The 18,285-nt window shown below is 38.8% G+C and overlaps 1 protein-coding gene across 2 annotated transcripts in view; it reads right to left on the bottom strand.

Annotated features, from left to right (window-relative positions):
* Window positions 1-18,285, bottom strand: part of RRAS2 (RAS related 2) — an 80,206-nt gene that overhangs the window by 55,693 nt on the left and 6,228 nt on the right. The window contains exon 1 of one of the 2 annotated variants that reach the window (XM_034995094.1): window positions 17,914-18,165. The exons of the other annotated variant lie outside the window; for it this stretch is intronic. Coding sequence (XP_034850985.1) covers window positions 17,914-18,021 — 108 coding nt within the window. The 5' untranslated portion in view covers window positions 18,022-18,165. Of the gene's footprint in view, window positions 1-17,913; window positions 18,166-18,285 lie in introns of those variants that run through there. 2 annotated transcript variants of the gene reach the window in all.

Here is an 18,285-nt window from a genome sequence, read left to right as displayed (position 1 = left end):
AATTCGGAACCTAAATGAGCTGTTTGTCATTCTCATGCATTTCAACAGTGATATATCCACAGAGTGAATACCTCGACCTTCCTAAGCTGCTTTTACAGAGAGGATGCATTCATTACAAATCTGTGTCCTCACACTAGCTTTCAACAGTGCCTTCAGCAACAGTTTTAGTAGAAACCCATCAAGTCATCAAGTGTGCTTCTGATGAAGCCTCATTTACTCTTTCCCTCTCCCCCTCTCCCCAAATCCAGTGCTCCCCCCAGATTCATACTGGTAACAGGTAACAGAATTTCATCCATTAAATGAGAATGTATCACTCCTTTCAGTTCCCCTCCAGTAGATGTTGGCATTCTTGTTCCAATTTAACATTCGTAGTCTATAGTAAGAAGACTGGTATATTTTAGGAAGTTGGGAAAACCAATCTCAGCTTCACTGCTTACTTGGCTAGAGAACCTTGGGCAAATCGCTTCTTCCCAAACCTCCATCTCCTCTTCTATAGGATGGAAATAACAATGACCATGATCACCACCTTGCCATCATAAAGGGTTGTTGCTGGTATTAAAAGGAAACCATGTACACAAAAGTCTCTGAAAACAAAAGTATTACACTAATGCAAAAATCATAAAATGTAAGTTCTAGGTATTATAAAAACTCTTGAGAATTATTTTAAAAAGTTAAAATGTGGCCAAGCAATTTTTAATAATTCATTAAATGCTCTTACTACAGAACTTAAAAGTATTAACGAGGCTGAAATAACACAACTCTTTCAGTCTGTTTATAATGAAATTAACCTCTACAACTAAATAATTTGTTCTAAATTCCACAATGAATCAAGATTCTCACTTCCTTAGAAATTATGATATAATAATTAGAAACTCTATAAAATCCTCCACAAGAAATTACACATACATCATGTTTTTAAAGGTAATAAACACTATTGGACCAAATGGGTTTTTTTATTTCTCTTATTTTTTAAGCAATCTAGAAAACTCCAAGGAATGACAGGATTTATTTATTGACTACTGTGGGAATGAGTTCCCCCACCCCACCAAAAAAGAATACCACACTCCATCTTCCAGCTTGGGAAGAGGCATTATCAATGCAGGTGTGAAGAGTATCATGGCCCCTGTCAAAGTAAGGACAGTTCTATCATAAGCCAAAGCAATAAGACATTTATATATTGTATAGAAAGCAGCACAGGGACGCCTGGGTGGCTCAATCGGTTAAGTGTCTGCATTCGGCTCGGGTCATGATCCCAGGGTCCTGGGATGGAGTCCCGCATCGGGCTCCCTGCTCAGCGGGAAGCCTGCTTCTCCCTCTCCCTCCTTGCTACTCCCCCTGCTTGTGCACTCGCTCGCACTCTCTCCCCGACAAATAAATAAATAAGATCTAAAAAAAAAAAAAAGTAGTAGTATGAAGACAACTTCTTAAAAATCTTAGGGAAACAAGGCCAAACAAGATAAAACAACCTAATTTTTTAAAAAACTTAAAATGTCATGTGTCATAGGACTATAGAATCTCAAAGGACCCTAGATGTAATCTATTTCAGAACCTCCATTTCACAGATGAAGAAACCAAGGCCAACAAAATATAGACCTTTCACTGAATAAAGAAAATGTAGTTTAACTGGGGGCCCCTAGAGAAAATGTGACTATAAATCAAGCATTCTTTGAGGGGATTAAAAAAACATCCCTGTCACAAAATGTAAACTGCAAACAGCAAGTATAAGGAAGACGAAGAAGGAAGTTAGTAAATGATGAAGGAAAAAAGGACAAGAGTTGAACAATGAGAAAGAGACACAACCTCAAAGGCTCAAAAATAACTAGTTATTAACCTGGCCTTGGTATCTCTACCCACAAGATATGTATTAATCACAAAGGGAATAGCCATCACTTTTCAGTGGTTAACTAAGCAATCAGATTCCACATCAGTACTGGGAAAAACAAACATGTGCTTCCCTAATATGAGGTACTGGAGGAAGACCTTTCCTTTGTCCTATTTCTGCCAAAACTACACAATTTGATTCTAATGATAAGAAAACATCAGACAACCCAAATTGTGGAATATTTTACAAATAACTTTAAGACTAAAAAAAAAGCCATGAAAAATAAGTGCAATGTGCAATCCTGGATTGGATCCTAGACCAAAAAAAATTTTCTTTTGTTATAAGGACATTACTGGAACAACTAAGTTTAAATAATGTATGTTAGATAACAGTACTACAATTTCCTGATTTTGGTAACTGTACTAAGGCTATATTAAAGACTCTTTTTTGTTCTTCAGTAAGAACACTAAAGGGACATTACTTCCACAACTTACTCTCAGAAAGTTCACCAAAAAAAATGTACAGGATACTATGGGAGGGGCACCTACTCCAATCTGGATATTCCCTGGGGAAAGGCTTGCTGGAGATGAACCCTGAGTCACATCTAGAAAGATGACTAAGAATTAGTCAGATAAAAGGGCATACTTGGTAAAGGATAGAGGTTCAGAAGAGTCAGAGATGGGCACTTCACACAGCTTGTGACTAAGTGTGAGGAGACTGTGTTTCTCCAGACATAATACACTGTGTAAGAGCAGGAATTTCAAGTAAGTATGTGCAGGTGTCTGGGGGTTTTTCCAGGTCTGGAGAGAGCAGTAGCCAAGGCAGCAAGTGCAGGGGTAATGGGACATCGATCACAAGGAGGCAGGGGAGCAGAAAGGGAAGCAAGGTGATACTTTAAACAAAACTCCACTCCCTATTCAATCCCAGCTCTTCTAATTTCAAGAGAGCGCTTCATGAACCTTTTCTAAAAAATGGAAAAAAAAGAAAAAAAACTACCCTCAAAGACTAAGGTAACTCATTAAACGAAAAGTGTTTTTATTTGGGCAAGGTAGTATAGTGTAGCCCTTAGCCCCCACAGGTGCTTTGTACTCAGAAAATACAGGTTCAAGTCACATCTTAGCCATTATTGTGGGGTCCTCAGCAACATATTTAACCTCTGAGCCTTGATTTCCATAGCCAAAAAAAAGAAACAAGAAGCTATCGATTAAATGAGGCAATGTTGGTAAAGCTTATAGCATGACATCTAACACACAGAATATATTCAATATACCTTAGATATTATTGATTCAAAATATTCTGCATAGGTCCCTGTTCCTTATTAAAAGAACAAAACAAAACTTGAAACCATATTATAATTCAGTTACGTATAAGATAGCAAAACGAACAGAACCAAGTCCAACCACTTTATCAAAAACACAAACTAGGGGCACCTGGCAGGCTCAGTTGGAAGAGCATGCAACTGTTAATCTCGGGGTTGTAAGTTTGAACCCCACACTGATATAGAGATCAGGTAAAAATAAAATCTTTAAAAAAAGAAACCCACAAACTAAAGTCTACTTATGTAAGTACTATACAAGCTTTATAAACCATATTGTGGCCTTTCATCTTATAATTCTGTTGAAGCTTATTAATACAAACTCAGGGTTAAAATAAGAAATTAGAACAGACCAACTATTTATTTGGGGACATTATTTAAGTTTGGTGCCTTTTTCAATGTTAACTACTTGTACAAATATTTCACAACAGCAACTTCAACAACAAAAAATTATAAATATGACAAGGCTAAGTCTATTACTCACAATCCATTTTAGCACCATTCTAAATAAATACCTTTGGATAGGCATAAAAGTGAAGAAGTCATTAAAGTAATTAGTAGGATCCATTTTAAGCAATAAAGTATAGAATATAACAAGGGGTTCCATTTAAAAAAAAAAAAAAAGGAATGTGGGGTATTTTGTGACAGGCCAGTAAGACAGCTGGAACAAAGCTGTTGGAGCGACAGCTGTGCACCATGTACTGTTCATCTAAAACCACAAACTAAAGTAACCCATGTCAGACAACTTCATTTGACTAATCAGCTCAGCCAATGGCTCCTTCCTGAAACTGCTATAGAGAAATCTAAGTAAATACATAATTTGCAACTAAGGAAGGAGAAAAAAATAAACAAAACATCAGTGTCTTTAAATGTAAAATTAAAAACTGAGAATCACAATCTAACATTATAACAAAATTTTCCATACTATTTTAACACCTGCTAAAATTATGATCACAGAACCTATCAGACTTTATAATGGCAAGAAAATAATCCCAAGACCCAGTGTATGAGGAAGTCTGTATTACTGATATGTAACCTCACCAATTCCTACTCCATTCTTAACTTTCAACTAAATGAAAAGTGTCTGACCATATAACACTGCAGCAATTATAAGAAATTGTTAAAATTAAGTTATTTGATAATTAAAAAGCAGCTAATTCAAAACAAGTTTGGCAGGGAAATTGTATGCCAATATATGAAAATAAATTCACAAAGTACTCAAGTAAGCTACTCTAACCATTCATTTAAGCATCTGCAAGTCATTAAATTATCACAGACCTAGTCCACTGTTTTATATTTTATCTCCTTTTTTTATTCCAAAAACCCATGAGCCCTTCTCTAAAGTTAAATTCACTCTTTTCTCAGTTCGAGTAAGACACACATCTGTGTAAGCTTGCATACATGCATACACACACACAAGGACAATTTCCCTACATTATTGACACACCTTAATTTCAGAGACAAAAGGGACAAAAATTACAAATTTCATAGTCACATATCGTTTCTACAAGATTTCTAAAATGTTGTATCTATCACAAAACTTCCTTTGCAGTTTGACTCTTGCTTACTATTCTTTTCCTTTCAGCTAACAAATTGCTGACTGTTGTAATCTCAACCACATGTCATCATTTAACCAAAAACAAGGCATTAAAAGAAAACCCACCAGGAAATAAGACAAAAGTAATAAATCTTTAAGACCTTACTCTCAGGCTGTTTTACATTTCCTGAGTCAGAATTTCCACAAAGAAATTAAAATAGGACCATCTTCTCCAAAGACTATCTTCAATAAAACTGAATGCTATGGATCAACTGCTAAAACTTCTAAAACTCAAGATTCAAGTCAAATGTACACAGGCTACATATAGATAATCTTTTAATGACAGAGAAACTCTGAAATCCAAAATGAAAACAATTCAATTCTTTGTCCTCTTCAGTAACTAGCAGCTATGGAACCATAACAGCTACAACTCATCTTTCTTAAGATCACTTTTTTCCCCCAACTATTTACTATATTCTGTTCAAGACCTAATACTAACAATTAATAAACATCAACAAATATTTTGCTATATGATTACTTCTATGTAACAAAAGTATTCCTGGTCTATGACTCTCAAAATCTAAAGTATAAAATGTACAAACAAATACAACTAAGGGGCAGACATTCAGGCAAAATATTCCAAATCTATAAAATCCCCTACTGGGGTGCCTGGGTGGCTTGGTCGTTAAGCGTCTGCTTTTGGCTCAAGTCATGATCTCCGGGTCCTGGGATTGAGCCCCCCTTGCTCAGTGGGGAGTCTGCTTCTCCCTTTGCCTCTTCCCAGGCTTGTGCACTCTCTCTCTCTCTCTCTCTCACTCTCTCTCTCGCTCTCCCATACTCTCTGTCTCAAAAAAAAAAAAAAATCTTTAATAAATAAAATCCTCTACTAAAATACTTATTTTACTTTAAACATTCTAGTGTTTACAAGGTTGAAAACAATGATGCCAAAGTGATTCAGATACAGAATGGTTATCTTGTCCAAAGCTATAGTCATATAGTGGCTAAACCAAGTTCTAAATAAATCTTGACTCACAAAAAGGATTCTCTGCACTACCTCAAGCTATCTTTTCTCAGACAAGCAGCATGAATTTTTCCAGGTCTAGGAAATCTTTTTAAAAAACAAAAACATGGCAGCTGTGGTGTTTAATTTCATAGACTGCATACGACTATGACAAAAGCAGCCACAAGGAATAAGTTTCACAGAAACAACCTCTACTTTTAAAGTAATCTCTACATTTATACTCTCAGTGCAGGGGAAATAAAAGAACAGAAACAAATTCAATTAAGCCTACATAAAAAAATTTAAGAAAGAAAATATAAAAAGAATAAAAAGGATAAAAACAAATTTATCTAGATTACTTCACAAATACATAATCAAATTATACAATAAATGTAAATGGGCTGAATTCCCTACTAAAAGACAAGGACTCTCAAATTTGACTTTTAAAGATCAATTAAGTACTGTTCACAAAAGCTACCAGAAAATGACCAAAAAAGAAATGTGAAATATAAATGAAGTAAACAAAAAGCAGGAATGGCAACATAATATCACAGGATCAAAATCAAGGTTAAACTCCACACAAGATACTACTGAATTTTAACAGACAGAAAGATTCAATCATAACGTTTTATATACCAGATGACACAGCATCAAAATAAAGCAAAATAAAAAATATGAAGAAAAAAATAAAATGCAGTCTTCATGGGATATTTATTATAAAATAATGTAATTATAATAAATGTATTTCAGAGTTTCACAGATTACATAGATAAGAAAAAAGGGAAGATACAGAAGATTTGAGTAATATAATGAACAAATTCCATTTTAACAGATTTGAATACAACTTTGCACCTTATGAGCTACAAATGAATACTCTTCTCTCATGTTCTTGGAATATTTACAAAAATTAATGGTATGTTTGGCCATTAAAAATCCTTAATATTCCAAAACAGAATTTACAGGTCATGTTCTTTGACCACAGCCCAACTCAGCTAGAAATCCACAAAAGGATCCACTCAATCCTTCACCAAATATGTATTTTATTAAGGAGATATCCAAACTGCAATCAAAATTATCTAAAAATAAAAAGTATAGTATTTCACATCAAAGGAAACAATGCAAAATCAGTCCTATAACGCCTTTCCACAAATCATTAAGGATACTGTAAATATTCTGGAAAACCTCTTGCTAAAATTCTTTAGAATACCATTAAAAATATACATTCTAACATATAAACTACCTAAAGTACTACTGTGAAAAATAGATGGCAATCAATCTCATTTTTAAAAAAAGCACAACACTGAGGGGTGCTGGAGGGGAGGGAGGTGGGGGATGGGGTAACTGGGTGATGGACATTAAGGAGTGTACATGACATAATGAGCACTGGGTATTATTTAAGACTGATAAATCACTGACCTCTACCTCTGAAACTAATAATACATTATATATTGAATTTAAATTTAAAAAAAAAAGAGAAAAACTTTTTAATTTAAAAAGCACAACAAAATAGTTTATGTATGAAATCATAAAAAGACATCTATACCCAATACAATATAAAATATGCATACTGCGGACTAGATACACACACACACATGCTGAAGAAAGGAATTCTTTTGCTTCTAAGCCATTCCAATTTCTGTACCTACAGCAAGAAAAGCCTTTGCCTTGATCTTCATTTTATAGCACGTGCACACACACACTCTCTCTCTCTCTCACTGTCCACCCAGCTTCTTCAGGGGCTCAATGCAGAAAGCTTAGTCTTGAAGGGTAAATAAATTTGAAAACTATCCTTTTTAACCATCTCTAATTCTCCAAAATTATACCTCTCAGCCAAAACCCCAAAATTAACTGAATGTCTTAGTGGGTTTAATAGAATTTCACATTGGTTGAAATCCTACTGATACTCCAAAAATTATGGCTCCCTGGTATCAACCTGTCTGCCCTTCAGCATCAAAACAGATTGGGAATCAAAGTGCCCCAAGGTAATTCTGAAAGATGGCCAGTTCTTCACCGCCAACACCAGGAACGGCTAAAATCAACTCTTCGCGAGAGAATACATTTTTAAAAACATACTCTACCACACAAGGAAAAATACATTTTTAAAAACATACTCTACCACACAAGGAGAAAGGCCTCCCCTGGAAAGAGTTGTTTCCTTAAACAGTAACAAACTAGAAAGCAGCAGTTTTGTGGCCTTAAGAAAAAAACAAGAGAACATTACCATTGGTTAATATCAGACTGAGATATCAAGGGCATTAAATTGGTTTGAGACAGTAATTAGATTTCACATCCAAAAAATTTCATCAGTGATACAGAGGCAAATTTAACAAATTCTCCTAGATGGAGATTATCTTATCCTTTTTGCTGATTAACTTAACACAGTATGGTATGATTTCAGAGAATCAATGCATAAATAGTATTTCATAAGATGACTGAGAAAATGAATAAAAATGGAAAAGAAAACCTTCCCAGACCTGAGGGTGTTCCATCATTTCCCAGGGAAAACTAGTGAACAGAGAAAAAGTTCTACTCCTATCCTGATAAATGTTTCCATTTCCAATGACGAGAGAAGGCTACAAGCATTAAGTAAAAAATAAGTTATTCCTGCAGAATGGAAACTTGAAGCCAGTAAGCCAAATAAAGGTAAAGACATGGAAAACAAAGATCTGCCTCCATTGTTTTAATACAAAAATGTTGGGGCCCAATAATTTTACATTCAGCCAAATCATCACTTATCATGCAAAAGTAACTATCTTAGGTATCTCTTCAGTAAAAAGCACTTGAAAGTATTCTCTAAATCACAATTCAAAATAAAAACTAGCTGTTGATAAAGACTATTGTAAGCACTGAAACCAGTTAGAATGATACAAATGGCAAATAAAAGCAATAACCCTTCATAAGAAAGGGATTAATACCATTATTATTTACTGTAATTATAACAGCAAAACAGAATGCAAAAGCCAAAAAAAAAAAAAAAACACAAATCTTTTAAAAATACTGCAACACACACTTTTGGTTGCTTTAAATAAGGACACTAAATTTATGAATGGGATGGGTGCAAACAGCAACCAAAACTGCCAAATTCCTCATTTCCCATAGCTGGGAATAAAACACTATTAGTCTGTTTTTCTAATTAAATATGTTTAAGATTAAGAATAATTTTTCTTAAAGATTTTTATTTATTTGTCAGAGGAGAGAGAGAGCACAAGCAGGGGGAGCGGCAGGCAGAGGCAGAAGCCAGTTCCCTGCTGAGCAAGGCGCCCGACGCAGGACTCGAACTCAGGACCCGGAGATCATGCCCTAAACCGAAGGCAGACGCTTAACCTACTGAGCCACCCAGGTGCCCCAAGATTATAAATAATTTTAAGGTAAATCTGAATCGTTAAAAAGAGAGAGAGAGAGAATCTACCATTCAAATCTACCACAGAGCACAGGAAAAATAAAAATATATATACACACACACACACACACACACACAAGATTAGTGCAAAGGGAGGTAATTATGCTAAAGATCAGGGCCAAAATCAGTAGTGACCTAACATAAATTTTTCAACCTCTCTCTCAAAAGATACCTGGCTAGAAAGTTAGGCAGAAATTTTCTCCTTAAACAGAAACAAAGTTGGTCCCCTTTTTGCCTCAACTTGGTTTCTTTAGGCTTAATTTCACAAAGTGCCTAGCTAGACTGATTATGAAAACCAGATTTTGTTAACATAACTGAGTAAAACAAACTGCTTATTATCACTACCTAAAGCAACATCAGAGGCGCTAGTTTTGATCACTTGGTCAAGGTGATGTCAGCCAGGTTTCCCCACTGTGGTTACTGTTTTCCCTTGATAATTAATAATATCTCATGGGCAGATACTTTAAGACTATGTTAATATCCAGCTACTCTCAAATCCAATAGCTATAACATCTATTTAGGATTGTGACTCAAATCAATTGTTAAGACCGCCAAATAGTGATTTCCTAATTCCACCATTTCCTCTAAGCTTATTAGTCAGAATTCTACCTTAAGGAAGAACTTCCCTTCCTCCTTCATTTATTTATTTATCCCTATGGATTCACAGATTCCTACTTTATGGATAGTAATCAATTACTATAATTATTTGGTTATATTGTCCCCGAGTTAGCCGGTGGGAGTCCTTCTGGGTTGGCTGTGTCTCTCTGACAGATCACCATTGTTTTGGTTTTTTTGAGCACTTCCTTACTTTCTGACACTACACGATACTCCAAGCTCATCTTTGTTTTTCCCTGCCCTAGCCCTGGGATCAGTCATTTCTCTAAGGTTCCTGTTAGTAAAGAATGGTATTGAGAAACCAAGATCTGGCACTAGGTATTTTCACTGCTAATGGGGAGTCACTGTTTCTAGGCACTCTTAGGGCTGGAAAAAAGATGCACAGATGTGTGTACGTGTATTCATATGCATCTATTTCTGCATCTGTAATTTTTAAACCATGAATTTATGTATCTTCAATTCCAATCAAGCATCAGAGTTGATGCTAACCTTCCCCCTTTCCACAGTGAGAACAAACTGAGAAAGTTGGCTCCCATTTTCCAAAATGTATTTACTTATTTGCTTAATCCTAGTATAGAAAACCATTTCAGAATTGAAAACCCATGCCTCTGTGACTGACACACACACACACACAGCCTATTAACTAGAGTTCAATGTTTGTTTCAAGTTCTTTTTGTCTTTATCCCGAGGACATAGTCCAAACACCCAGTTCAAAAGTTAGGTTTTTTTCTTTCCCCCCTTCAGTGCGGTTATGTTACTCATTTGAAATAAGGCTCAGTTCATTTATTTGTTTGTATTCCACCTCAGGGTGGTTTTTTTCTTCATCACTTGATTGTACTGGTATCTGCTGTTTATGCAGTATGTGAAACATTAAACATGGTTCCAAAAGTCAGAAAGTATCCTCAGAAAGGTCACCAACCCCATTATCTCTACCCCTTCCCCCTCACTCCTACCCACTCCCCATGGCTAACCAATAATCTCATTAATCTCGACCTTATCCATTCAGTGCTGAAAATACATTTTCTTATTTCCCCTTCTTTCTTATACAAAAGGTAGTAGAGTGCACATTATATAGTACTTTTGCACTTTTTTTCACTGAACAATTTATCCTAGAAAGCACTTCATATCAGTTCATAGAGATCTTTCTTATTTTTTTAATAGGTACATAATGCTCCACTGGGTGGAGCATTCTATTCAATCCCTCTCCTATTCTGTAAGTTGTTTCTAATTTTTTAAATTACAAGCAATGCTGTGAGCTCACGCATGTGTATTTTCACACTCATGGAAGTGTATTTTCAGGGTAAAATCCTAGATCTGGGATTACCGACTCAAAAGGTAAACACATATACAGTCATCTTCATCTATTTTATGTCTCCTGATAGAGTGCACTAAGAACAACTCATTATTTCTGCGTTATTATTTGCCCCCAAAATGCATAACCTGAATTTAACCATGAGGAAACAGACAAACTCGTATCGAGGGAACTCTTCAAATAACTTACACTCTTCAAAAATGTCAATGTCCTAAAACACAAAGACTAAAGAACTGTTCCAAATTAAAGAAGACATGGAAACGGAATGCAGTGCATAATCTGAGATTCTCTCCTGCTATAAAGGGCATTATTGGGACAACCAGCAAAATCTGAAAAAGCTCTGCATGTTAGATTAGTGATAATAAATCAATGTTAATTTCTGATTTTAGTTATAGACTATGTTTATTTTTTTCATTTTTTATGTTTTTTTAAGATTTTATTTCTTTATTTGAGAGAGAGTGAAAGCGAGAGAGATCACAGAGGGAGAGGGAGAAGGAGGCTCCCCACTGAGCAAGGAGCCCAATGAGGACTCGATCCCAAGACCCTGGGATCACGACCTGAGCCATGACGTGAGCCGAAGGCAGTCGCTTAACTGACTGAGCCACCCAGGCGTCCCAGACTATGTTTATGTAAGCAAATGTCCTTGTATTTAGGAAATATACATGGAGAGACTTAAAAATAAGGGGTCATCGTCTTCAACTTACACTCAAATGATTAAAAAAAAAAAGATGGGGGAAGGAATAAAACAAATATGGTAAAATGTTAGCATTCGGGAAAATCTGAGTAAAGTTTCTTTTAAAAAGCAACACTGGACGTTACTTTGACATTTATATCCATACTTCGAGTACTGAACATGTACTTACTTGTATACAAAGCTCTTTCCCCTAGAAAAAACATCACCATATGAGGTGACAAGATAAGTTGGCGGGCAATATTAAACTACTAATATATACAAACAACAAATTCTGTGACTGTAATATTTTTAATTAAACTATGATTTAATGCTATGGAACCAATCAACAATCACATTGCTTTTATAAAACACTAAAAATAAAATACAATTTATAAGGCGACAAGGAACTCATTCTATGTCTCCAGTAGCGTAATTTTAGACAACTTACATTTCTTTGTTTCTTTCAGAACCACACAGAAAATAAGTGAATATATAAATCTTTGTCTTTTTCATAAAAGCCTGAGAGCTGTTTCTCTTTGCAAAGTAGAAATAAATCAAAGGCCTACCAAGGACATTACTTTAAACTAAGTTTCAATCCCAAACACAGACTCAGCAACTCTGCCCAAAGTAATTCAAGATCAAGGCCTTGCCAGAAGATTCACTATTAACTCCACAACGTCTAGAGTCGAAGTCTTTATTCATAATCACTTTTCAGTAAGGAGGGCATATAGAACTAATACTCTAAAGACACTTCTATTTTTCCTCAGAAGGAAGAAAGGGAGGAAGGAAGGGGGCGGGGAGAGAGAAAGAGAGAGAAAGAAAGAAAGGAAGGAAGAAAGAAATAATCATACGGCATCACAAAATCTGTTTCAATTTTATGAAATCAATTAATTTGAAAAGGGAACCTTTAGGGGCTCCTAGGTGGCTCAGTCGGTTAAATGTCCGATTCTTGGTTTGGGCTTAGATCATGATCTCAGGGTCCTGAGATCAAGCCCTGTGACGGGCTCCAAGCTCAGCAGGGAGTCCACTTGAGATTTTCTCTCTCTCTCCCTCTCCCTCTCTGTCCCTGCCCCACTCTTTAAAAAAAAGAAAAGAAACGAAAAAGGAAACTTTAGAAAGTAAAAATACTGCTTTAAAAAAGTCTCTTTTCAGGGCACCAGGGTGGCTCAGTCGACTGAGGTCTGCCTTCGGCTCAGGTCATGATCCCAGGGTCCTGGGATGGAGCCCCACATCGGGCTCCCTTGCTCAGCGGGGAGCCTGCTTCTCCCTCTGCCTGCCACTCCCCCTGCTTGTGCTCTCTCTCTCCGTCAAACAAATAAATAAAATCTTTGGGGAAAAAAGTCTCTTTTCCCACCCTTTCCCCCCTTTTAAAGTTACCAATTTAATTCCTAACCAAATTAACAACTACTTTCACTTCAAAGTTTGCAAAGACCCACATTTCAGCCTCACAGGTGAATTAAAAATCTCATCCCAGTAGGCAGCTGCCTGTCGTAATCACTTTGCATTCTAATGGTATTACATCAAGGGGAAAAACAAATTCTTGAACCTACTCAACAAAAATGTCCCCACTACACTCCTTCAACTTTCCCCATCCCATTCAGGAGAGATGCACACATGTTAGAATGAATAAGAAGAATGAGTTTTAAGAGACCTAAGGTCAGAATTTCCTTCTGCTTCTCCTTTGACAAAAGTGGCCATCCTCTTCCTTGTGCGCCTACCACTTCTATGCAGGAATTGCCAGCAGATCCATTTCTGATGTTAACAGAATGAGGCAATCTCTAGTAAGTACCACCATCAGGAGAGGAGCCTTATTTTTCAATCCTAAGAATTCATTTGTAAATTACTCTGAAAATGTAAAGCAATAAATACGCACACAAAAAATAAGTCTATAGTTTCAAATTCACAGGCACGAGTTATTTTAAGTGACTTCTAATTGCAGAGAGTGTCTTCAAGACACTGCAGTAGAGCACCAATTTCAGAACCTAAACTCACGCCCTTCACACATGGATCAATTAACTATAACATAAATACATGAGTCTTGAAATCTCTTCTAGGATCTCTGCCCCAGGAAAAGTCAATGAAAAAGCATTCAGCAAAAGACAAACTCTGAGTAAAACGTAATGTCTGAGTCAGGTCCAGACTAACAGGTTGCAAGACTGACTAACACTCAACATGTGAGCAATCAACTACCCCCTACACAGCTCAAAATCTGACAAACTGCTCAATAAAGTGAGGATGCTAAACAAAGACTAGAAGCTGGGAAATTCCTCTAATTCTGTAAAACACATATGTTCTCTTCTGAGAGTTACCAGGTAAAGCATTAACTCAAAACCCCAATAATTACTCCAAATTTCCTAAAAATCAACTTGCAACTGATAAGTTTCCCCAACTCAAAACGGTATCAACATTTATCACCTAAAGACCACACAATGTGAAGAGGGGAGTTTGAGGCTGGGGTGGGAGGTGGGGGCTGCTGAAGACTTAATAGACCAGATTATGTGTCAAGGAAAAATGAAGAAATTACAAATTTTGTTTTGGAAGAACAAGATAGTAATAGCAGCAAATAAAACCAGGTAACAATTATTATCAACTTACTCTGTGGATGGCACTGTGCCAAATGATTTGCATGCATTATTGTATTTATTCCAAAAACCCTAAAGATACTATTAGTCTCCCTTTTCATATAGGGAAACTGAGGCTTGGAGAACCCAAGAAACTTGACTAAAGACACACAGCTAGTTAACTAAATAAGAAAGAACCTAGAGTTTCAAAGGCGCAGAAATTTGTTCACCCAAACTCAACATTTTATGGAGAAAAAAAAGGGGGGGGGGGGCGCCTGAGTGGCTCAGTCGGTTAGGCGGCTGCCTTCACCTCAGGTCATGATCCCAGGGTCCTGGGATCAAGCCCCGCATCAGGCTCCCTGCTCAGTGGGGAGTCTGCTTCTCCCTCTCCCTCTGCCTGCCTCTCTGCCTGCTTGTGCTCTCTCTCTCTCTGTCAAATAAATAAATAAAATCTTAAAAAAAAAAAAAAAACTGAAGCCTTGAAAAGATTGAGAGATTAAGAGATTCCTCAACATCACCTGAGTAGGGAGACCCAGAATCCAGATATGCAAAACACTCTCCATTTCACTTTGTACAATGTTAAGATCATTTCCTAACTACAGTTTACTCTCATTTAGGTATTCTATGTACCAACAAAACTTAAAAACATTTTTCAAAAAACTATGAATAGAAAGATTAACTCCACATATTTTACATTTTTATACTTTATAATTTGCTAAATTCATTTTTAAAGAGGAAAAGGCACCTCAATTAAGTACTTATTGCCTTAATTTCCTATTTTGCAGCTCTTCATATGCATAGGTCCCAAGTACATCTAAGGTTAAAGAAAGTCAAGGCTAAAGACAAAGTTGTTTTTAAATTCTCCATTCACCAATTTACCATATTTTTTCTGCTCAAGATTATATAATAGAAAAATATAAACTGAACACCAAAAAGTGTCATTTCAGAAGACTTAAAAAGTAAATAAAACCAATTTGTGTCATCCTGATCTCCTACGAGAACGGACTTCCACTTGTTAAGATTATTATCCTGCTGCCATCTCCTCGCCCTCCAATTACTACTGCTAGACAATCACAGCAGAATGAATTTTAATTTCCCAAGAGTGAGACAATAAATAGTGGCTCTATTAAGTGTAGATGATAAATAGTCACTTTAGATCCACAGTATAAGATTAATCTCACAATAATAATGTCTGTAGACTTATTATGCACTAGGCATTGTTTTAAGCTCTTGACATAGGTCAACTCATTTAATTTTCACCGCAAGAGTATGCGGGGTACTTTCAATTTCCCCAGATTACAGATGGGGAAAACTGAGGTACTGAGTTTAGGTAATTTATCTAACGTTATACATGCAGCAAGTGGCACAGTTGAGACTCCATCCAGGTGGACTGGCTTCTACCTCTGCAGGTCTCCTTGGAGTCAGAGCCCCCTTTCACTGGCTCCAACTCATCTGCCTCTCCCACTCCCCTCCCTGCCTGCCTTCTCTCTCTCCAAACTAGCATGTATCTTCCCCCATACTCACATAAGATGCATTCTCTCTCCCTCCCACAAAGCCTATACAGTCCTTTTATCAATTCTTCCCAAATTGACTTTTCCCCAATTCCGAATTCCCTTTGCATTTAAATGTGTTACAGAATTATACACACTTATACTAATAGCCATCATTAACTGAGTACATACTATGTGACACAGTGCTAAGAACATTCCCGTAATTTAAAGGATTATAAACAATGTGTGATCCCATCCATTTTGCTGATGATTAAATTGAGACTCAGTGAAGCTGAATATTCTGGCAGTGTTCTCACAACCAATAAATGACAGAGCAAGAGACAGACGCTTAAGCTGACTCAAAGCTCACTTTTTCTCTATGTATATATATATGTGTGTGTGTTTCTCATCCATACACGCCTCCTTTACTTCTTTTATCTAGTACAGTACTATTCATAAAGGAGGTATTTCTTTATCAAATGAATTCTAGAGAATCATTTTTAAAAATAGCAATTATTGTTATCTTAGCAGTTTCTAAAACTATTTCCCGAAAACAAAAGGTTCCAATACCTTAATTAAATAACCTACAGATTTAAATACATTCAGATGGTCCCTCCCCACAAAGGACCTAAGTATGTGTAGTTTAACCTTTCAGGTGACACTTTACTAATACTGGAACCCAGGATTCTTCTGTCACTCCTCACCACCACTGCCGCCCCCCCCCCCCAACTACAGCCCCCAAAGAAAGGTTAAGCTATAAATTGTTTTGCTTTGCCATCAGTTAAAGTCTCTCTCGGCCCTACGAAAATGCCGGCCCTGATTCTGCAGCCTGCGAAACTTAAACCAATCTCACCTCTTACTCAGTGTGATTTTTTTTTAACCCACTTAATGAGCATACTGTAAATGCTCATTACATAAACATCTTCTCTTCCTGGACACAAAGGTTTTAGCAGTAGTTTTTAAACCCCTTGAAATATTATAACAGCATTATTGCTCATTTAGTCAATGTGAAAGGTAACAAGCACATTTATGTTAACAGTACTCTGTATTTTAATGTTACTCTAAACGTTAAGTGAAATAGCCATTTAAGCATCCCAGCTGATAACAAATGGATGAAACGGAAACCAGAAATTAATTCTTCACCAAAGCATCTTAACAGTACTCTTGATATAGTAAGAGTATCTTTTTAACCTGTATAAAGGGATACCTTCGTTCTCTCCCAGCATGTGCCACACCTTTTAGGTGGACAAAAGCAGAGAGACATCTGGGTTTCTCATTTTTAAAATCCCGAAAAAGATCACCCAAACCTCTTAACAAGAGCAAATCCCAAGAATGACGAATTCCAACGCCCTTTTCTTTACCACAAGCCCTGACTTTCGCCTCTAGCAACCAGAGCGAGCAGGGAGTGGAGGAGTGGGTTATTGGAACAGATCTAGAAGGCACGCCCCGGTCGGTCATCTCCTAGCCTGGCCCATCCCAAACTTCACCTTGGCAAAGCGAGAAGCAGGAAGGCACCAGGAATTCCTAGGAAATGGTCTCACCCCTATCGGAGAACATTCTTAACTTCCTCGAAGCCACCATTTCCCTCGGGCATTATCACACACTCCCCCCCGGACATATTACCTAAGCGATTACTTAAAAGAAAAGCACAAACACACACAAAGAGAAACACACAGCTCGAAGCGGGCAGCTCCGGCTCGGCGTGCACGGAGAAACCCGCAGACCACGCGGAGCCGCGGCCAAGTTGCCACCGCGATCGCACCGACGGTGCCGGAGGCGGCCGCGGTGGCTGGAAGCCCAGCGCGAGGGGCTGCAGCCCCACACCCGACGCCCCGAGCCCGGGCCGCGGGGCAGGAAGCCCGGCGCGGCGGCGCAGCCTCCCGGGAGGGCTCGGCCCCGACCGGAGCGATAAGGTGGATCGGCGCTTCCCACCCTGCCAGCTCCGCCCTCCCGGACACATTCCTGAGAAGCCCGACTCCCGGGACGCCGAGCAGGGCGCCGGGCAGGCAGGAGAGCGGCGTCACGGCCGCAGGGCAGGAGGGCAGAGCCCGGCCCGCACCCCCCCCAACACCCGCCCCCGGCCCGCGCGGCGCCTCCGGGGCGGGGTCGCGGCAGCCGCCCCGCCACAGGTACCGCGAGCACCCGCGCGCCGCCGCCCCGGCGCCCCCGGCAGGCCCGCTCCAGGCACCTGGATGAACTGGATGGTGAGCGCCGACTTGCCCACGCCGCCTCCGCCGACCACCACGAGCCGGTACTTCTCCTGGCCGGAGCCGTCCCGCCAGCCGGCCGCGGCCATGGGGACGCCGCCGAGCCCGCCCGGCCACGCCGAGCCGCCGCCCGCCCTAGGCCCGGCTCCGGAGACGTGTGCGGCCGGCGGGCTGCGGGCGAGCGGCGGGCGGGGGTCCCGGGCGCCGGGGGCTGCCGGGAGGGCCGCTCCGGGCGGCGGCGCGGCGCCCGGGCTGGCCGGGTCCCGCCCGAAGCGCGGAGAAGCGGGAGGACCGCAGGGGCCAGGGGCGGCAGCGGCCGGGGGGCGCGCTCCTCCACACGTCTCCGCAGCGCC

The sequence above is a fragment of the Mirounga leonina genome, unplaced genomic scaffold, assembly GCF_011800145.1.
Source record: "Mirounga leonina isolate KUSES-001 unplaced genomic scaffold, KU_Mleo_1.0 Mir_92, whole genome shotgun sequence".
NCBI classification, from domain to species: Eukaryota; Metazoa; Chordata; class Mammalia; order Carnivora; family Phocidae; genus Mirounga; species Mirounga leonina.
Note: the sequence above shows the minus strand (reverse complement) of the source record. Positions and strands in the feature narration are given on the sequence as shown.